This window comes from Pan troglodytes, chromosome 23 (assembly GCF_028858775.2).
Source record: "Pan troglodytes isolate AG18354 chromosome 23, NHGRI_mPanTro3-v2.0_pri, whole genome shotgun sequence".
NCBI lineage: Eukaryota > Metazoa > Chordata > Mammalia > Primates > Hominidae > Pan > Pan troglodytes.
This window is the reverse complement of record NC_086016.1, coordinates 44,614,091-44,634,883: the sequence shown is the minus strand read 5'-3', so window position 1 is coordinate 44,634,883 and position 20,793 is coordinate 44,614,091. Positions and strand designations below refer to the sequence as shown.

The following is a 20,793-nucleotide window of genomic DNA, read 5'->3' as shown; positions in this document are numbered from 1 at the left end:
TTTTTTTTTTTTTTTTTTTTGAGATGCAGTTTCACTCTTGTTGCCCAGGCTGGAGTGCAATGGCATGATCTTGGCTCACTGCAACCTCTGCCTCCCAGGTTCAAGCGATTCTCCTGCCTCACCCTCTCAAGTAGCTGGGATTACAGGCACCTGCCACCACGCCCGGCTAATTTTTGTATTTTTAGTAGAGATGGGGTTTCACCCTGTTGGCCAGGCTGGTCTCGAACTCCTGACCTCAGGTGATCCACCCACCTTGGCCTCCCAAATTGCTGGGATTACAGGCGTGAGCCACTGCACTGGGCCTACAACCAGCTAACTTTTTATATTTTTTGTAGAGACGGAGTTTCACCATGTTGCCCAGGCTGGTCTTGAACTCGTGGACTCAAACTGTTCACCTGCCTCCGCCTCTCAGAGTGTTGGGATTACAGGCTTGAGCCACTATGCCCAGCCCCCTTTTAGGGCCTTCATGAGGCTGAGATGTCGGGGGCAGGGGCTGGAGAGGAACAGCCCCTCAGGGCCGTGTGGCAGGGTCCACTTGGGCCTGAGGTATCCCAGCGTGGTATAAGGGATGGGTGGACTCTGGGTCAGCTCCTCACCTGCCAGCTGTGTGACTGGGTGAGTTGCTTTGCCTTTCTGGGCTGTTTCCTCATCTGCGAAATGGTGGTGGTGACAGTGCCTACCACACGGGGTTGCTGCAAGGGCCGTGCCTGTGTGGTACCTGACGTGGCCCTGGGATCCCAGAGGCTGTTGGCTTTGGTGATCTGAGCTGTAGGGTCTCAGCTCTGGGGGCCTTGCAGATCACCTGGTCCACTCCGGTTGAGAGGGGAAGGGACTTTCTCGGGGTCACACAGCCAGTGACCTTCCCAGTGCCTGGCTCAGTGCTTCGCTTCCCCTTACACCTGATGGCAGAACCCCAGGGCTCAGGGACACTCATGGATGTCATTTGGGGGAAGTGGCTCAGTTTACTCAGCTTCACTGGCTTGTTCTAGTGTGCTCTGTGGGAGAGCAAAGAGGAGAGCATCAATCCCAGTGGCTGCAAGGGACTGGATTTAAAGGTGCCATAGAGCCATTTGGTCAGTGTAGGCCTTTCAGATAGATTCTGAGTTGGGGTTATTATTTGTCTGTTTGTCTAAATCAAGCTAGAACTTGACATCACTTAATAAGACCAGGGAAGTTGACTGAAGGAAGAGAAGGAAGGAGCACAAATACATTATGCTCAAGATTAATTTTACTCTGAGATTCCTAGCAGCCAAAGTGAAAAAGGATATGTGCTTTGACCCACAGCGCTTTTTGGTCCTGGCTCTTCAGAGGAAATGGAGCTTTTTCTCGTGGTACTGAGCATAGAAGCCCGGGTAATGCTCAGTGACAGGTGTCATGAGGCTGGTCTTTATAGCTTCTCCTAGTGGGCACCAAAATGGATGATGAAGCTTTCTGGATGAGGGTGGTGGGGAGAGGGTGCTCCTGGCAGAGGGGACAGCGTGAGCAGAGGCCTGGTAGTGTGGACAAGCCGGTGTGTTTAGGGAAAGGCAGGCTCCTGCACTGACCCAGCGGGTCCTGTCGTTTCAGTTGGGCCATGTGGTGCTCTTCCCAGTCTGGTTCCTGTACAGTCTGCTCATGAAGCTGTTCCAGCGCTCCACGCCAGCCATCACCCTCGAGAGCCCGGACATCAAGTACCCGCTGCGGCTCATCGACCGGGAGGTGAGTGCCGGCCGCCGCCGCTACCTCGTCAGCATCACAGCATTGCCCAGCACCTACTGTGTGCTCAGGGCATGGTCCTGCTCTGAAGTAGATACTGTTGTCCACCCATTTTACAGATGGAGAAAGCAAGGTGATGTCTCTTGCTAAGGCCACCAGGAAGTAGCAGAGGAATTTAAACCCTGGTCTCTCTGTCCACAGAGCCCCTTCTCTGAACCACACTCACTGCCTCATGGAAGGTCAGAGTGGAAGGAACCCCTCAGAACTTTTAGGTTCAATCCCCCATTTATGGGGTAGGAATGCAGGGGGTGAGAGATTTGAAGATAAGGTCTCCTCCCTCCTCCCCCTCCCCCAGCATCATTCCCCACAGCCTGGTACTGCTGGACCTGGACACCTTTCACATCTGTGCAGATTCCCTGGGTGCTCTGAGCCGTGTGGGCTTCCTCTGCCCTGTTTGATTCTTACTTTCTTTCGTTAGTTAGTTCATACTTTTTTTTTTTTTTTTTTGAGACAGAGTCTTGCCCTGTGTCCCAGGCTGGAGTGCAGTGGTGCAATCTCCGCTCACTGCAACCTCTGCCTCCCCAGGCTCAAGTGATTCTCCTACCTCAGCCCCTTGAGTAGCTGCGATTACAGGCGTGAGCCACCGCGCCCAGCCTAATTTTTGTATTTTTTGTAGAGGTGGGGTTTCGTCCTGTTGCCCAGGCTGGTCTCAAACTCCTGGGCTCTAGTGATCCCCGCACCTCCACCTCCCAAAGTGTTGGGATTACAGGCATGAGCCGTGGTGCCCGGCCTGACTCCTTTTTTTCAAAGCTCTGATTATGATTTAAAACCATCCTCTCCCTCTTTTGCCTTGCCCCCAGTAAAGGCTGCTTCCATCGGTCACTTGCCCTCTTCAGAGCCCCTCCCTTGCTCTATTTCTGGCCACCCCCAGCAGGCACAGGAGGGGTGTGGCAGGGAAAACTGAGTCACAGCAGAGAACATCATCTGCCAGGGCCCAAGTCTCCACCCTGGGCTTGTGCCTGGTGCCTCTGACTCAGGCTTCACAGGAATCTCAGGCTTCCATGGCACGGAGCTGGCCGTTTCCTGTAACTGTTGGGGCAAGTATCTGTAATTGTCCCAGGAGCTCACAGAGAAGTTGACAACCAGAGAGAAGCAAAAAAATACAAAATGAAAAGTAAATTATCGTCCAGGCACGGTGGCTTATGCCTGTAATCCCAGCACTTTGGGAGGCCGAGGCTGGTGGATCACCTGAGGTCAGGAGTTCAAGACCAGCCTGGCCAACATGGTGAAACCCCATCTCTACTAACAATACGAAAATTAGGCCGGGCGTGGTGGCTCACGCCTGTAATCCCAGCACTTTGGGAGGCTGAGACAGGCGGATCACAAGGTCAAGAGATCGAGACCATCCCGGTAACACGGTGAAACCCTATCTCTACTAAAAATACAAAAAATTAGCCAGGCGTGGTGGCGGGCACCTGTAGTCCCAGCTGCTGGCGAGGCTGAGGCAGGAGAATGACGTGAACCTGGGAGGCGGAGCTTGCAGTGAGCCGAGATTGCGCCACTGCACTCCAGCCTGGGTGACAGCAAGACTCCGTCTCAAAAAAAAAAAAATTAGCCGGGTGTGGTGGCAGGCACCTGTAGTCCCAGCTACTCCGGAGGCTGAAGCAGGAGAATGGCGTGAACCTGGGAGGTGGAGCTTGCAGTGAGCCAAGATCGTGCCACTGCACTCCAGCCTGGGCTACAGAGCAAGACTCTGTCTCAATCAATCAATCAATATGAAAATTAGCCAGGCGTGGTGGCAGATGCCTGTAATCCCAGCTACTTGAGAGGCTGAGGCAGGAAAATCGCTTGAACCCGGGAGGCAGAGGTTGCAGTGAGCCAAGATCACACCATTGCACTCCAGCCTGGGTGACAAGAGCGAAACTCTGTTTCAAAAAAATAAAAAGCAAAAAAAAGTAAATCACCACCTCCCAGATGAGACCACACTTAACCTTGCGATATGATTTTTTGTTTGTTTGTTTGTTTTTGAGATGGAGTTTTGCTCTCGTTGCCCAGGCTGTAGTGCAATGGCGTGATCTCGGCTCACTGCAACCTCTGCCTCCCAGGTTCAAGTGATTCTCCTGCCTCAGCCTCCCAAGTAGCTAGGATTACAGGTGCCCACCACCACGCCCTGCTAATTTTTTTTTTTTTGTATTTTTAGTAGAGTTGGGATTTCGACATGTTGGCCAGGCTGGTGTCGAACTCCTGACCTCAGGTGATCCACCCAACTTGGCCTCTCAAAGTGCTCGAATTACAGGCGTGAGCCACCGTGCCTGGCCCTGTGATATGTTTTATACTTATGTAAGCAGGCACACATGTTTTTTTCTTACCCAAATGAAATAATAACATTTTGAAACCTGTTTTTTAACAGTATTTTCCCTTGTTATTGTTATTGGTGGGTTGTTTTGTTTTTGTTTGTGTTTTTTTAGAACAAGGTCTCGCTCTGTCACCCAGGCTGCTTACTGCAACCTCAAACTCCTGGGCACAAGCCTTCTGAGTAGCTAGGACCATGTGCATGCACCACTATGCCTGGCTCTGTTACTGTCGTTCCTTTTTGTTGTTGTTGTTGAGATGGACTTTCGCTCTTGTTGCCCAGGCTGGAGTGCAATGGCACAATCTCGACTCACCGCAACCTCCACCTCCCAGGTTCAAGTGATTCTTCTGCCTCAGCCTCCCAGGTAGCTGGGATTACAGGCATGCGACACCATGCCCAGCTAATTTTGTATTTTTAGTAGAGATGGGGTTTCTCCATGTTGGTCAGGCTGGTCTCGAACTTCGACCTCAGGTGATCCGCCCGCCTCAACCTCCCAAAGTGCTGGGATTACAGGCATGAGCCACCACGTCTGACCCTACTGTTTCTTAATTCCAGAAATAATGTATGATTTATATGTGCTCACAGCAAAAACTCTGTAAGGTATGACCTCCACCCCTGCCCCATTGCCGCATCCCAGGGCCCCATGCAGAGGGCCCAGGTCACAGCTCAGCGTGAGCCTGCCAGACCCTATGTGGGTATCACGTTCATACACGGGTGTGTGGAGGTGCGGGTGTGTGCACACTCAGTTTCTTTTTTTGATAACCTGGTTTTTTAGCCAGCCATACAACATGGATCCTTTTAGTATTTCATCATAGGGATGTTACACAAGGGAGCATGTGGCAGATGTCCTAGGATTGCAGCTTTGCCCCCTCATTGTGCCCATGGTGGCTTTGCGGGGTCCGCAGCGGGCCTGCTCTGGGTGCTCTGTGCTTTGCCCCACCCAGCTGCCCTACTAGAGGTTGGCCAGTACCATAATTGTTTGTCTCTTGTCCTCATTTCTATTCTTTTTTTTGAGACAGAGTTTCACTCTTGTTGCCCAGGCTGGAGTGCAATGGTGCGATCTCAGCTCACTGCAACCTTGCCTCCCAGGTTCAAGTGTTTCTCCTGCCTCAGCCTCCTGAGTAGCTGGGATTACAGGCATGCGCCACCACGCCTGGCTAACATTGTAGTTTTAGTAGAGACGGGATTTCTCCATGTTGTTCAGACTGGTCTCGAACTTCCGACCTCAGATGATTCGCCCGCCTCGGCCTCCCAAAGTGCTGGGATTACAGGCATGAGCCACCACGCCTGGCCATCTCATTTCTATTCTTCCTCCAAATATTTTCTGGTACATGGGTGTCTGACCTTGACCCTTAGGACCAGTTGATAGTCCTGGAATCCACTTCCAGAAGGCCTTGGGGCTCCGTTTGCCCCTAATACAGAAGCTTCTGGTAGAGGCAGCTTTGAGGCCTGGGCTGCCTGGGAGAGGTTTGTGGGCCCCCTGCACACCTGATCCTGAGTGGCGTTTGCACCATCTTTCCTGCGATTTGCCTCTGCTCACACGTGTAGGGACGGGTCTCTCCTTGAGGCAGCTGCTCTGTGCTGGAACACTGCTCAGGTCGGAGAGTTCTCGTACTGAGCCGAGATGGGCATCTGTGATGTCCTGCCCTGTTGGAGAGGTCTGTTGTCCCCCTCTAAGTGATGACACCATCCACATGTGGACTTTGCCACGTTTGGATGTAAGCGCCTCTGCAGCGCCGACCTTCCGCGTGGCTTCTTCACACTCCCTCTCCTGGCCATGCTGGGTACTGGGGACCCCACAGGAAGTGCACCCTCAGGGCGCTGGGTTTGGTTCCAGCTCCAACTGGAACTGATTATGTGATTGTCCCTGGCCTAAGCGTAAGACCCACTTAACAAGACCTCAGGGGATTTAGTCTCAGCTCCTTCCCTGGCCCAATCTGGCTCTTAGCCAGCCCCCCTCCTCCTCTGCCACTGTCCCAGCCACTGACCATGCCCTGGGTGCCCACCCCGTGCAGGGTGGAAGCCTGGCTTTGGGCTCTTGGAGTTCCTGGGCAGGGAAGGCTCCCACTTTCTGCCCTGTGAAGCCCACCTCAGTCCTGGCTGTCCCATTTCCCAAGGGGCTGTCAGGTGCAGTGGCTTCTGCAGCCCCTCTCTTGGGATGCAGGCCTGGGCACGTGCAGCCTTGTCTAGCTCTGCCCCAGTTTGCCCATCCAGCCCCCGAGTTCTTCCTGCCCCTTCAGGCCACTGCTTGAGCTGATGGCAGAGATGGATTCCTCCCTCCCCGTCCTGTCTGGCATCCTCCCTTTGGGACCCTGGGTTCATTTCCTGCTCTGGCCACCTTGTTTGTGGCCCCTCTAGGCCAGCAGGACAGACACACCCAGCGTGCGCCTGGCCTCAGCACCTCACACGCAGCGTGCATGTGTGTGCATCTGTGCTTGGTGTTGGCGTCACGTCTTACAAGGACAAGCAGGCACTGGGGAAGGGTGGGGACACAAAGGAGGAATGGGATGGAGGCTCCGAGGCCTGGGAGCCGCCCTGGGAGGCCCTGCCCTGGGGACCGTTCAGCAGCTTTGGGCCTCTCTCCAGATCATCAGCCATGACACCCGGCGCTTCCGCTTTGCCCTGCCGTCACCCCAGCACATCCTGGGCCTCCCTGTCGGTGAGTCACGCCCCTGCTGGGCCCACTCGGAGCCCGGCAGGCTGCTGGGGCACTAGATCAGAGAGATGGGAGCTTCACATTTCCACCAGGGAGAGCGGGGAAGCCTTCAGGAGGAGGTGACAGCTGCCCTGGGCCTTTGAGGGCGAGTTTGTTGGAATGAGAGTGGGAAGGCCCAGAGTCCCTGGCAGTGGCACCAGCAGGAGTGAAGGCATGGAGGCAGGAAGCTGGGACGTGAGGGGAATCCCCGGGAGGGGTGGGAGGGGGCCGTGGGAGCTGAGGCCAGGCCAGGCTTTGAATGCCGGGTGGGGTGCAGGGGAGTGGGTTGACAAGACCCAGGGGTCACCCGCAGGATGATCTCTGGCCCAGAGTGACCCCGTTCTGTCCTGCAGGCCAGCACATCTACCTCTCGGCTCGAATTGATGGAAACCTGGTCGTCCGGCCCTATACACCCGTCTCCAGTGATGATGACAAGGGCTTCGTGGACCTGGTCATCAAGGTGAAGCCTCTGGGTCATGACTGTGGAGGGGTTGTGGGTGGGTGGCCATGGCAACAGCCCATGTGGACCCCCTGGACAGGGAAGTCTCCCGCTCCCGCCCTGTGCAGCCCAGCCTCGGTCATGGCTGCCCCACTTCCTCAGGGGCTTGCAGGGGCAGTGGCTTCTAGAGCCCCTCTGGAGTCCACGTCCCCCTGCAGCCCAGACTCCAAAGACCCAGTGCTCCCTTGTGCCTGGTTTCTGAGTAAATAGCACGTCATAATTTACCAACAAAAGCCAAAGAAGGGGGTCTTGGCAGAGAACAGGGGCCAGGGTTCAGGGCAAGTGCCTTCAAACAAGGACAGGTACCTGCAGCAGAGGCTCCAGAAAGGCCGGCTGGCGGTACAGACGCCCCTGCTGCAAGGTGTGACGGCGCAGTCCCATCCCTGCTCTCAGGCTGGGAGATCCCTGGGAGTTGGGTCCCGAGTGTGCGGGGTGAGGCAGCCACTCTACCGTGGTCAGCGGCCGGGCCTCTGTGACACGCAGGCCCTGTTCTTACTCGTTTCCCTAAGAAATGTCCCTCAGGCCTGCTAGGGAAACATGTGAGGGGCTCGTGGGGTGTTGTCTGGGAGCTGGAGTGATGGGCTTTCTGGGGTCTGCTGCGGGGTTCGAGGTGGAGGTTCACAGGAGAAGATGCAGGCGTTAGGGGCAGCAGCCCGGAACCTGAAACACACACGCCAAGTGGGAAGTAAGAGGCAGCATGACAGCCCCAGCAGGGACGTTTTTATGAAAATTAGAAATACAAGCTCTCAGCCAGGCACAGTGGCTCACACCTGTAAGCCACTTTGGGAGGCCAAGGCGGGTGGATCACCTGAGGTCAGGAGTTAAGAGACCAGCCTGGCCGACATGGAGAAACCCCGTCTCTACTAAAAATACAAAAAAATTAGCTGGGCATGGTGGTGCGCACCTGTAATCCCAGCTACTTGGGAGGCTGAGGCAGGAGAATCACTTGAAGCTGGGAGGCAGAGGTTGCAGTAAGCCAAGATCATGCTACTGTACTCCAGCCTGGGCAATAGAATGAGAGCCAGTCAAAAAAAAAGAAATACAAGCTTTCCTGCAGAACAGAGGGTGAGAAGCAGCCTAGACCAGTGGGTATGTGGGGTGTTGGAGACCCTCCCCAATCAAGGCCAAAGCCCTATAGCCTCCCCAGCCCAGCACCCTCAGGTACCCCTGGAGCCCCCTTACTGGGCCGCAGCTGAGGCCCTTACCTTGCCAGGTCTGGGGGCAGGCACTGGATCTCAAGGGTGGGAGGGGCCCTGGCCCGGGCTCCTTCCTTGCTGGGGCGCCCAGGCCTGGCCTCAGGAGCCCGTCTTTGGCTGGAGGACGGACACTGGACACATAGTCATGGGGAAGCCAGTGCTCCCTGCAGGGACAGGTACCTGCGACCAAGCTTCCAGAAGGGCCACCAGGGATGGGTGGGGTTGGCTGGTGAGAGTGGCTCCCTAGCAGGTGACAGTGAAGGCGAGATCTGGGGCTGAGTAGGCACTGACCAGGTGAAGAAGGAAGAAAAGGAGCTTCAGGTGCAAAGGCCCTGAAGTCAGCAGCAGGCTCAAGGATCGAAGTGGCTGGAGGGTTGGGACAAGGGGTGGGAGAGGTCAGTGGGGCCAGACAGGGCCTTGGAGGCCCCAGTAAGGTTTGGGGCTTTGTCCAGAAGCACAGAGGAGGTGATGAGGGCTCAAGCATCTGTTCACGTTGAAGTCTCTCTGGCCAAATGTGGAGAAGCTATTAGGAGGATTCAAATTGAGGATGAAAAACTCACAGGTGACCAGGCCTCTCCTGGCTTGGAGACCTCGCGGGCTCCCTTGGTCCTTGATAAAGGTTAGAGTCCTGGCCTAGCACCCAGGGCCCAGGACAGTGTGCTCTGCCTGCCTGTCCCTGGCCCTCCACTCCCCTCTGCCTCCACACCCCGTAGCCACTCTCTGTGCTGAAGCCACAACAGGCTCCCCTCCCTGAGGCACTGTGTACACGCTGTCCCTCCCCCAGCCACCTTCCCCTTCTCCATCCATCAGACTCCCTGGGCAGGGTGAGCCGCTCCTCCTCTGTCTCCCCATTTCTTTGTAGGTGTCGGATTGAGGCCCTTCTCTTTCCCAAGACAGTAATCCTAGAGAGTGCAGGGCAGGAAGTAGTCCCAAGAGTGAGGGAGGTTTTTAGCGACAGCACAAAACGGAAGGGACTGAGTGTCCACCAGGAGGAGTATGGCTGAGTGGGCCTCCCAGAGCCTTGACTTTGCTGACGGGTTCAGTGTCTCCCGTTGGGAGGGGGCCCCGGAGACAGTTGGTGAAATGTGAGCGCATCCAGCCCTGGAGTTGGTTGGCCTTGTACACGAGGCTGGTGGTTTGCTTTCCCCGGATATGTCAGGTGGAGGCTGACTCCTGGGAGGACGGGGTGAAGGACGGGGTGCAGGACAGGTACGATTTGACGGCTGGGTGGATGGGGCTCCACAGGAGAAGGCCATGTGTGGGTCTCAGAAGAGCTGCAGAAGAGGCAGTTGTCTCCCGCTGTGGGCAAGAGCTCGCCCCTGAGACCTGGAGCTGGGGACTGAGGGCTGCGGGGGTGTCTTGCAGGTTTACTTCAAGGACACCCATCCCAAGTTTCCCGCCGGAGGGAAGATGTCTCAGTACCTGGAGAGCATGCAGATTGGAGACACCATTGAGTTCCGGGGCCCCAACGGGCTGCTGGTCTACCAGGGCAAAGGTGATTCGGGTCGGAATCCCTTGGTTACACGGCAGGCTCAGAGAATTGGAGAGCTTGGGGGTGCTGGGTGCAGGGTGCAGGCCCCTGGCTCTGTGTGGATGGGTGACTCTCGTCAGGCCAGCTGTCCCTCTCTGGGAACTGAGTCTCCCTGGCTGTAGAGGGGGTAAGTTGCTGGCACAGGGGTTGCAGACAGGCCGCTCCTGGGGGCCACGTCTCACCCACTGCCAGCCTCCGTTTGGCTTTCTCAGCATCTGAAACAAGCAAGCAAGAGGACAGAGCTGAGCCTCCAGGTTCCCAACCTCTCCACTGCTCCTGCACCTTCCTAATGGCTCGTGTTAGAATGGCAGCTGCCTCTACCTCGGACCTCACAGTCGGGGCAGGTTCTCCAGCCCCCTCTCCAGCCTCTCCAGCCACCACACATGGCATGTTTGATGGCCGGGCCTTACCCCTTCTCTCTCCCCAGGGAAGTTCGCCATCCGACCTGACAAAAAGTCCAACCCTGTCATCAGGACAGTGAAGTCTGTGGGCATGATCGCGGGAGGGACAGGTACATGGAACCCCCCACTGAGGCGTCCGGCGGCTCATGTTAAGGGTGGGGTTGGGGTGTGGGTGAGGCGCAGGTTCTGAGTGCCTGGGAGCTACCGGAGGTCAGGGGCCCAGGCCCAGTGGTCCTGGCCCCTCCACCCCAGTACACCTGGGCGGGGCGGTGCCTGTGAACAGGCCTTGCTCAGCACGTGCGAGGCCCGGCCGGCTATTTTGCAGGCATCACCCCGATGCTGCAGGTGATCCGTGCCATCATGAAGGACCCTGATGACCACACTGTGTGCCACCTGCTCTTTGCCAACCAGGTCAGTGGGCATCCCCATGATGGGCAAACTCAGCTTACCCTGAGAGGGGACTTCGGGCCTGGTCAGGTGCTGTTCAGGGGTCTGCACAGCTCTGCTGAGATTCTGGGGATGACCGGGATGGGGGGGCCCTGAATGTTCTGTGCACTGGCGGCCTTGGCAGCAGCACGGCGGGCAGGCTTTGTGGTGCAGCGCCTGTGTCTATCTGAGGGGGCTGCCTTGCGGGGAGCTCCCTGAGCACCCCCTCCCCTGGCTGCTTCCTCCAAAACTCAGAACTCCCTTCACCGTGAGCACGGTGTGGAACCCACTGGTAGAGTGGGAAGAATGCTGGCCTGGACATGGAGGGGCCCATCTTACAAATGACCAGACATTTGCACGAAGCCCCTGAGCTACAGGTTGTCAGGGCAGGATTTGAATGTTGGTGCCTCTGGCTCCTGATTCATATCCTTGTCCACGAGCCCACTGCCTGCCTGCCCTGGCCTGCTGTGTGGCCTTGGACGAGCTACTTTCCCTCTCTGAGCTTCACTCCCTCATCTGTAGAATGAGCTGATGAAACTGGGTTGTTGCAAGGTCTTTTCAGGTTAGTGTTTTGTGACTGATGACATAGATTTGGGGGAGAAGATGCTTGCCTGAGGTCCTTGGATGTGGGTCCTTGCCCCACCCTGCCTCCCCGCAGCTGCAGAAAACTGCCGCAAGGCCAACCGAGATGGCCTTGCCAGGCCCAGCGGAGAAAGAGCCAGAAATTCTAAGCTGGCTGGTGTGGAGGGAGGGAGGGCAGCCGTGAGACTTGGTGGTGCTGGTTCAGAGTCTGTGGAGGCCGTCAGACCGTCTGTCACCCGCACAGGCCATCTTTGCAGCTGGTAGCGAGGGCAGTGTGGTCGCCTCATCTCGTACCTCCGAACACAGGCTCCGGGAGGGGCTTGACTGTGCATGTCTCGTGGGAAGTGCTGAAACCAGGATGCAAACCAGGGTTTTATTTATGTATTTATTTCAAGACAAAGTCTCGCTCTTGTCCCCCAGGCTGGAGTGCAATGGCGCAATCCTGGCTCACTGCAATCTCCGTCTCCCTGGTTCAAGTGATTCTCCTGCCTCAGCCTCCCGAGTAGCTGGGATTACAGGATGTGCGCCACCATGCCCGGCTAATTTTTATATTTTTAGTAGAGATGGGGTTTTACCATGTTGGCCAGGCTGGTCTCGAACTCCTGACCTCAAGTGATCCACCCGCCTCAGCCTCCCAAAGTGTTGGGATTACAGGCGTGAGCCACAGTACCCAGCCTATTTTTATTTTTAAAAAACTATTTTAGAAAACATCATTCTGTTTTACGTTTTTGCAAACCTTGGAATGTCTGGCTTCATAGGACAGCTAGATTCCTGTGTTTGTTTCTGCATCCCATCTGTGTGATGTTGCCAGTCACGCAGCCTCTGGAAAGTGGCCCCATCTACTGAGAGAGGAAGAGTGAAAAATACCAGTGTCTCAGTATTATATGAAAACCATTTGGCCTCAGGGATCCTCTCCAGGGTCCCAACCCCAGGGGTCCCCATGCTATACTCTGAGAACCGTGCCAGTCGGGTCATTGCTGCTCGTTTTCTCTCCTTCCTTCCTCCGTGACCTCAGTGCCTGGTTTTGAGCTGGGAGCCCCCTACCCTCGAGTAGCAGCCCCCCAAGGTTCCATCCCTCTGTTCATCTGTCAGGTGGGTCGTGGTGGTGACCACCTCAAAGGATGGTGGTGAGGATTAAAGCATGAGACACACTTTAGCTCAGAGAGGAAGACATAACTTTTTTTAAAAAAATTGAGACGGAATTTCACTCTTATTGCCCAGGCTGGAGTGCAATGGCGTGAATCTCGGCTCACTGCAACCTCCGCCTCCCGGGTTCAAGCGATTGTCCTGCCTCAGCTACCTGAGTAGCTGCGATTACAGGCGCCCGCCACCACATCCAGCTAATTCTTTATATTTTTAGTAGAGACGGGGTTTCACCATGTTGGCCAGGCTGGTCTCGAACTCCTGAGCTCAAGTGATCCACCCACCTGAGCCTCCCAAAGTGCTGAGATTACAGGCATGAGCCACCATGCCTGGCCTAAAAAGAAAGTTACACATAGTTAATAGAAAAAAAAAAGTGAAAAGATGCACACAAAAATCCTAACAGTCATTATTTCTGAAGGGTTTCAGGTGCTTTTTCTTCCATATTTTCTGTATTTTTTTCCTTGAGTTCATCTAGCCCAAAGCCTGTCCCTGTCCCTGTCCCTGTCCTCACCCCATTAGAGCAGAAAGGGCCCTCAGCCTCCCACTCTCAGAAACTGGAGAAACTGTTCAACACCCCGTGTTCCCTGGGATGTGTTGAGGCTTATGCCCCTCACACAGCTCATCTGCTGGAGGGGAGCACCAAGGAGCTGGACCTGCGATCCCCAACCCTGGCGATTCCCGTATTCAGGCACCCTTGGGCTACGCGGAGGGTGGGTGCAGTTCCCCGGCCCTGGGAACAGAGGAGTCACGTCTGTGGCTGCCTCCTGGGGAGAGTCCACCCCGCCCTTGCCCAGCCTGGGAGCTCAGTAACGATTTGTTAGTGGGCAGCCCTTTCTGGGTGGCAGCGCTCTTTGGCCCCTGGTTTCTTTGAGTTCCATGAGGTCAGGGACACTGTACACTGACCTAAGGAGCCCCTTCTGTCCCTGTGTGACCTGCAAACGCTGGGCAGCAGCCTGTGATGTGATCAGAGGTGGAACGGGGGCGGGGGGGCGGGCGGGGACTCGGGTAGGGGATTCAGGGGGAGATCCCTGATAGCCCCTGGAGGGTCCAGGAAGCTTTCCTGGAAGGGATGACGCTGGACTGAGTTCTGCAGGGCTCTGTGACAGCCGGGTGGGGGTGGGGGAGCCGCAGGCCAGCCAGGAGGATGGGTGTGGGCAAGGCCCAAGGGGGCCAGGTTGGGTGGGGAGTGGTGTCTGTACTTCCTGGTTTCTGGAGGTACAACCTGAATGAGATCCCAGAACGCAAAAAGACTTGCTGGAGGGCTGAGGGTGCAAACCCTGAGCCTTCTCACGGGGCCATTGCTTATTGTATGTGTTACACCCGCTCCCGGGCTGACCCCCTGGAGTATCTTGGCACGTTTCCCGTCTCTTCCCTTTCTGCTGTCGCGCAGCTTGGCCGCCTTTAGTTTTTTCCATTTTTCCCACTCTCAGGACATCGAGCCCATTTCCTCACAACAGCAGAAGCAGTTGACACACTGAGTTTCTAGCGAACGCCTTCGCCCCTTCGGCAGCAGCTTTGGGGGGCTCCTTAGGCTAGACAAGGAGAGAGGGGTGCCAGGGTGATCTCTGGCCGAGTCCCCTCCTGAAAGCTCTGCAAGTGTGTGGCCCGCAGGCAGGCGCGATGACGAGGTGCGTCTCTGTTGAGTGTCTCCAGGGGCAGTCTGCCACCCATCCTTCCTGACCGCCTGGCCCTGTCCCCTGCAGACCGAGAAGGACATCCTGCTGCGACCTGAGCTGGAGGAACTCAGGAACGAACATTCTGCACGCTTCAAGCTCTGGTACACGCTGGACAGAGCCCCTGAAGGTGAGTGAGGGAGGCCCCTCACTGGGTGGGTGGGAGGTGCCAGCCCACAGTTCACCTTTGCCCAGCTGTTTGTGGCGTTGAGCCTTTGGACGACGTCTGGCACTCACTATGGCCCTGTGGGAGGCAGGTGGTGTGGCCCCATCTCACAGATGAGGAACGAGGGCTCACCGAAGCCACACAGCCGGAAACCACCACAGCCCGGCCTGAAACCCAGGTCCTCGCCTCCAGAGGCGGAGTCCTTTCCCGGGCGCACTGCACTGCCCGGCTGGGCAGAGAAGGCCAGTGTCCCCTCCCTGGGTGGGGCTCACTTTGGGGCAAGTCTCGGGGCAGCGGTGGCGGCTGCTGCTTCCACATCCCAGCGTGCATACTCTCAGGTGCTGCCGAGTACACCAAGGCCATCTTCTCTCCCATTGTCAGCCCTGGGGAGTGGGCTGGGCCGACGTTTGGGTTACCCTTGTTCCACCTGTGCAGTGGCTGAGCTGCTTGCCAAGGGAGTTGTGGGAGAGCCAAGCTGGAGGCAGCGAGTGAGGGCCGCCCCACCCCCACCACTTGCAGTGAGGTTGCCTCTGGGAGTTAAAGCGCCCTTCCCTTTTCGGCTTCAGATAGAGATGTAGGTATAAGTAATATCTCAATTTCTTTGCTGTAAGAAAAGCAGAGCTCAGCCTTCCCCAGGAATCATTCTGGTGATGTTTAGCTTCAGGGCTGAGAGACTAGGGAGTGGCGGCGACTGCAGTAAATTGGAGCGCATCTGCCTGGTCCGGAGGACACAGCCCCATCCGCCGTGGGCAATCCCGCTGTGGAGTATAGCCCTGTGTGGCCAGGGCCTCTGCTTTTCAAGAGAAGCTGGGGACCTGCATTTTCTGGGAAATTTCTAAGTGTTGGAAGCACCATTTTTGAACACCTGTGTGAGCACCAGTTTGGGGTCTCATGTCCTGCCATCTGCCCCTGCTTTGCCTCCGGCACCTCCTACGGCCCCACAGTTTCCTCAGGACTAATCCACGGTGGGGGGCGCACACCCTCTGCTGATGATCCATGGCAGGGGGTGCATGCCCTCTACTGATGAGGGAGCTCTGTCCACACCACCCTCCGCTCCTCCCAGAAAGGAGCACATGGGCTCCGGGACTTGCACCACCTGGCTAGCACCAAGGAGCTGGGTCACCTGGGCCCATCCCTGAGAAGGGAGCAGCCGCCCTTCTCAGATGACCAGCTTGGGTTCCAGGCCTCCAGGCTGAGAGACCCAGGCCTGGAGGGGGTGGTGGATGTGTGGGTTGTCACCGTGTCCGGCCTCTGGCTGGACCTGCTGTCCTGGGTCAGCCCACCCCCTCCAGGTCGGCTGCTCCACCTGGTGTGCTCAAGAAGCCAACCTGACCCCGCAGCTGACCTTCCAGTGGGGGAGGCAGAGGACTAATGGGAGCAGGTTTCTCAGTAAATTATAGCGCGGTTATGGTGGCGGGGTTCCTGTGATGTGGGGGGCCAAGGAGAGCCAGGCAGCGGCTGGAGCGGAGGTCAGCCAGGGCACTGGCTCTGGGAGTCTAGCTGCTGTTTCTCTTCTACTAACGAAAGGAGCAGGCCGGGCGCGGTGGCTTACGCCTGTAATCCCAGCTCTTTGGGAGGCCGAGGCAGGCAGATCACGAGGTCAAGAGATCGAGACCATCCTGGCCAACATGGTGAAACTCTATCTCTACTAAAAATACAAAAATTAGCTGGGCGTGGTGGCGCGTGCCTGTAGTCCCAGCTACTCGGAGGCTGAGGCAGGAGAATCGCTTGAACCCGGGAGGCGGAGGTTGCAATGAGCTGAGATGGTGCCACCGCACTCCAGCCTGGCGATAGAGCGAGACTCCGTCTCAAAGAAAAGAGCATTTTATCCTGTACCCATGTGTCAGTCTAAAGGGAGGAAGTGATAGGCAGCTTTACTCCTTTCTGACTGCAGTTTCTAATAGCATGGGCGGGGCCAGCTTGCTGCGAGGCAGGGTTTAGCCCCATCCCAATTCCAGATGAGTGATCCAGATCCCTGGTGCATGCAGGAGCCCCTGCCCTGTGGCCGGAGCGAGGCCTGGTCCCCCAGTGAGGGGCCAATGCTGACCCCTGGTGGCAACAGGCAGCAGCACCTGCACCACCACCACCGGACAGTTACCTGCCAATGAGAGGAATAGTTGGGTGATCTCCTAGCATTTTTCGTGTACATTTGTTGCCACTGTGACCCACAATTCAAGATTAGTTGAGGTACTGCTGTAGCATTAAATGTAAGCTGAAATTCCAGAGGTTGAGAAAGAAAGTGGTAACGGGCCAGTCTGGCTGTACCGTAGCTAAGTGAAGGATGAGGAGAGCCCCAAGGACTCCAGGCAGGGGCAGTGACTATTTCCCCCACAGAGCCACTTTCAGGACAGGTACAGAGAAAAATACATTAAGCCATGCACGGTGGCATGCACCTGTAGTCCCAGCTATTCAAAGCTAAGGCAGGAGGATCACGTGAGCCCAGGAGCTCCAGGCTGGAGGGCATTATGATCACACCTGTGAATAGCCACTGCCTGCCAGCTGGGGCAACATAGCCAATTCCTGTCTCTTAAAAACACACACACTAAAAAGAAATCGCTGTGAAATTGAAAGGTGTCTTACATACCTACACATTTTGTACACTAGCAAATACAGTTTATGCCCATGCAGTTTTTACAAGGTACTTTCAGATCCACTTCAGGTCCATTGCCCAGCTATAAAACTATTTTCTGTGCCTCGCCTTGTTCCAGAGGGATTTTAGGAGGCTTACAAAGACTCATCTGGTGAGTCAGAGTGGCACAAATGGGAAGTGGGAGTGAAAGAAAAACAAGTGCAGGGCTATAAAATGAATGGAATCAGGACTGGGGTTTGTACAAAAACGGACTATAATGCATGCTTGCTGTGAATGGGACACGCGTTATCACTCCAGGCTTCCCAGCAGCCAAGGTGAAAAGGGAACTGTGGTCAGTTACTTAGCTCATGGAGTCCATGAGATAAAGAGGACCCCCTTGCTCAGCACGGTAGACTCTTCCTGGTTCCGGGGCAAGCTGGGACTGCTTTGGCCCCTGCCCGTCAGGACCTTCGTAGTGTGGAGTGTATGCTGTAAACTTGGGTCATCTAGGCAGGGTGTCTGTGTCAGCCAGTGCCAGCCCTCCTGGCCTGAGGCTTCAGCAGCTTTTTTCTCTTGGTGTTGAGGGCTGTGGGGTGGTTGTTTCTGGTTACTAAGGATAGAGACCAGCCATATCATCGTGGGCGCTCAGGGCTCGAGGGGGCAGGACACACAGCTGTGGATGAGACTCGGTTCCTCATGGGCCGACATTCTTGGGGAGTTACAGTGGGCTCATGGAGGTGGGGGCAGTTAGAGACTGTCACCCTGAGCAGCCTGGGGCAGAGCACCAGCCTGGGGACCTCTGGATCCTGGAAGGTACATCTCAGTCGTGTCCCTGCCTCATTGTGTGATCTTGAGCAACTCAACTCTGGGTCCTCTGGGCCTCGGTTGCCACATCTGTAAAATGGGATTCATATTCCCCGCCCTGTCCACCCACTGGGTTGTTCCAAGGGACACCCCGGAGGCCAAATGGAAGCAAAAGGCTTTGCAAACTGTAAAGTGCAGTCAGGGGAACCATGATGGGCTTTGTACACTGGTTTCAGGCTGCAGGGCCTGAGGCCATAGGCTTGAGTCAGGGTTGGGGGCAGGGGGTCCTGGTGACAGTTTGCTGGGATCAGCCTCTCCATTCTTCAGCATTTAAGGAATTCACCGCCTAGGGTTGGTCAGTCAGCAGGTTGGTGACCACACAGCCACACGTCAGCTTACCTGGTCTCTCACCCCACAGCCTGGGACTACAGCCAGGGCTTCGTGAATGAGGAGATGATCCGGGACCACCTTCCACCCCCAGAGGAGGAGCCGCTAGTGCTGATGTGTGGCCCCCCACCCATGATCCAGTACGCCTGCCTTCCCAACCTGGACCGCGTGGGCCACCCCAAGGAGCGCTGCTTCGCCTTCTGAGGGCCGGGCACGGTCACACGGCCACCCGCCCCGCGTACCCCACGCCCTGTTCACGCTCACCCGGTCACCTCCCCACATCGCACACTGGGGCCCCGGGTTCAGCCTGGCCTGCCCGTGCCCTGGTGAATGACCTGGCTGAGCAGGCCCCCTGGGGCCCCTTCGGGAGCAGGGCTGTGTCCCAGGTGGGCCACGGCTGAGCCTTCAGAGTAGGTCCTGCCTGGCACTTACTGGTCCTTACCAGAGACGCCCAGCCCCATCCCTGTCCTCATGACCCCTCGTCCACCCCACACACACACTACAAGGCTGAGGGCTGCCAGCAGCCCCGTCTGCCCACCATTGCCGGCCGTGGACCATAGTCAGGATGTCAGCAGACACACATGGGCAGCCCAAAGCTGCAGGTGCCAGGGCCCACCCCAGCCTCGCCTGTCACCCCCACTCCCGCCTCAGGGCCAGGCCCAGGCCTCACCACCTGGCGCTGCATGAGACATTGACACCAGAAAGCCCTCTTGGGGGCACTGCTCCCTACCCCAGGGCCCTGGCCAGCCGGGAGCTTGGCTCTCCTCTGGCTAGAGTGGGAAGAGGGGGCTGGCCATGGGGCCCTCCCAGAACCTCAGCATTTCCTTCCAGCCCATCCAAACACTGAGGCAGCCTTGGGGAACCCCGAGCTGGGGGGTTGGCAGCCCGCTGCACCGCCTCAGGGTTTTGGGGTCCTGGGCTGGGGCCACCATCCCCGATGGCAGAACTCCCACAACCACATGTATTTATTCCTCTGTCCTAAACCGTCCCCTCCTTCCCTCACCCCAGCACAGGGGGATTCTGAGCAGTGCCTCTTGTCTGAGGGACATATCAGTGACCTCGACATTGCCTTTAGACTACAGTTGTGTTAGCCTCTTGCGTATCGGCTTTTTCAGAGTCATTTATGAGCAGGAAAAAAAAAAAAAGTAAAACTTTGCTAATATTAACCCTTCTCTAGCTCCTCGAGGGTCTGTGACCTGCAACACAAGGGGCGGGGTCAGGAAAGGGCTGGGGAAGACCTAGCATTTTGTTTTTCTTTTTTTTTTTTTTTTTTTTGAGACGGAGTCTCCCTTTGTCACCCAGGCTGGAGTGGCATGATCTCAGCTCACTACAACCTCCACCTCTCGGGTTCAAGCGATTCTCCTGCCTCAGCCTCCTGAGTAGCTGGGACTAAAAGTGCCCACCATCACACCCAGCTAGTTTTTGTATTTTCAATAGAGACAGGGTTTTGCCATGTTAGCCAGACTGGTCTTGAATTCCTGACCTCAAGTGATCCACTCACCTCGGCATCCCAAAGTGCTGGGATTACAGGCGTGAGCCACTGCGCCGGGCTCCAGCATTTATTTTTGATGTATCTTTATGGTAGAAAATTTGGAAAGTGCAGAGAAGTATACACAGGAAGAAAAATTCCCAACCCCCAGAGGCAAACCAGCTGAAACCACGCAACCCCAGTCACCCCAATGCACCGTGAGGCTGCTGCCTCCTGTCAGGGTCAGATGACCCTCGAGGCTCAGGAAAGTCAGAGGATGCCATCTGCATGGTGGTGAATTACAGAGGTGATGAGGCAAGGCGGGTGTGGGGCTGTTCTTAAAATGGGGCAGCAGGACGGCCCCAAGGAGATGGATTTGGGCTGGGACGGGAAGAGAGAGCGGGCCCTGCTGGGGTGGGTGGTTGTTCAAATGGTGGAAACAGCAGACGCAAAGGCCCTGCCGTTGGGACCAGCTTGTGGAATAAACTTTCAGAAACAGATCAAAGAAGGTAGGTGGCTGGAAGGGGCAGCAACGATGAGGCTGGAGAGGGAGGCGGGGCTAGGCTGGTGCTCGGGCGACTTGCTGGGTGGCCCTAGGAGCACAGTGAGGCCAGTGTGGCTGGAGGGGAGTGGGGAAGAAGAGGGGACGGGGCAGGTTCACAGGAAGGAGGGCCCAAGACCAACCTCGGGGACCAGGAGAGCCCTGTCTCCTCTCACTTCGCATTTTCCATTCTGTCTCTGGCCACCTCACTACCTACAGTGGCAGGAAAAGGAATCTCAGACCCAAGATAGCCTTCACACTGTGGCGGGGGACTGCTAGCGATGGACACGCGTTAGGTTTCATCCTCATTTCTGTCCCTGTCTGAGGCTGAAAGGCACAGGATTTGAACACAGGCCTGCCTGAGCCCACAAGAGGCTGCCTCCGGGACCTGGGAAAAGGGGATCAATTGGACCTGATTCCCACCCTCTCCAGGTCTGTTTCCCCATTCAGAAAATGGGAGAGGGCTCTAGGGCAGCGATTCTCCGTTACGACTCGACACCTTTATTTATTATTTTTGAGACAGAGTCTCGCTCTGTCTCCCAGGCTGGAGTGCAGTGACACGGTCTTGGCTCCCTGCAACCTCTGCCTCCCAGGTTCAAGCGATTCTATTGCCTCAGTCTCTGGAATACCTGGGGATTACAGGCGTGCACCACCACACCGGCTA

The 20,793-nt window shown here is 56.4% G+C and overlaps 2 protein-coding genes across 6 annotated transcripts in view; both read left to right on the top strand.

Annotated features, from left to right (window-relative positions):
* CYB5R3 (cytochrome b5 reductase 3) overlaps positions 1-19,292 on the top strand; it is a 30,985-nt gene extending 11,693 nt beyond the window's left edge. For 3 of the 4 annotated variants that reach the window (XM_001171082.6, XM_009438531.4, XM_016938757.4), the window contains exons 2-9: positions 1,567-1,698; positions 6,635-6,707; positions 7,097-7,203; positions 9,804-9,933; positions 10,397-10,480; positions 10,696-10,781; positions 14,225-14,324; positions 18,152-19,286. In XM_001171082.6, the coding sequence (XP_001171082.1) occupies positions 1,567-1,698; positions 6,635-6,707; positions 7,097-7,203; positions 9,804-9,933; positions 10,397-10,480; positions 10,696-10,781; positions 14,225-14,324; positions 18,152-18,324 (885 nt within the window). In that variant the 3' untranslated portion in view covers positions 18,325-19,286. Of the gene's footprint in view, positions 1-1,566; positions 1,699-6,634; positions 6,708-7,096; positions 7,204-9,803; positions 9,934-10,396; positions 10,481-10,695; positions 10,782-14,224; positions 14,325-18,151 lie in introns of all 4 variants that reach the window. The other variant, NM_001302418.1, reaches the window with a different exon arrangement.
* A 77-nt stretch (positions 19,293-19,369) lies between these two features.
* The window catches only part of POLDIP3 (DNA polymerase delta interacting protein 3), a 34,969-nt gene continuing 33,545 nt past the window's right edge, over positions 19,370-20,793 (top strand). Inside the window, exons 1-2 of one of the 2 annotated variants that reach the window (XM_063807990.1) lie at positions 19,418-20,097; positions 20,349-20,561. The gene's annotated coding sequence lies outside the window, so the exon portion shown is untranslated. Of the gene's footprint in view, positions 20,562-20,793 lie in introns of both variants that reach the window. The other variant, XM_515172.8, reaches the window with a different exon arrangement.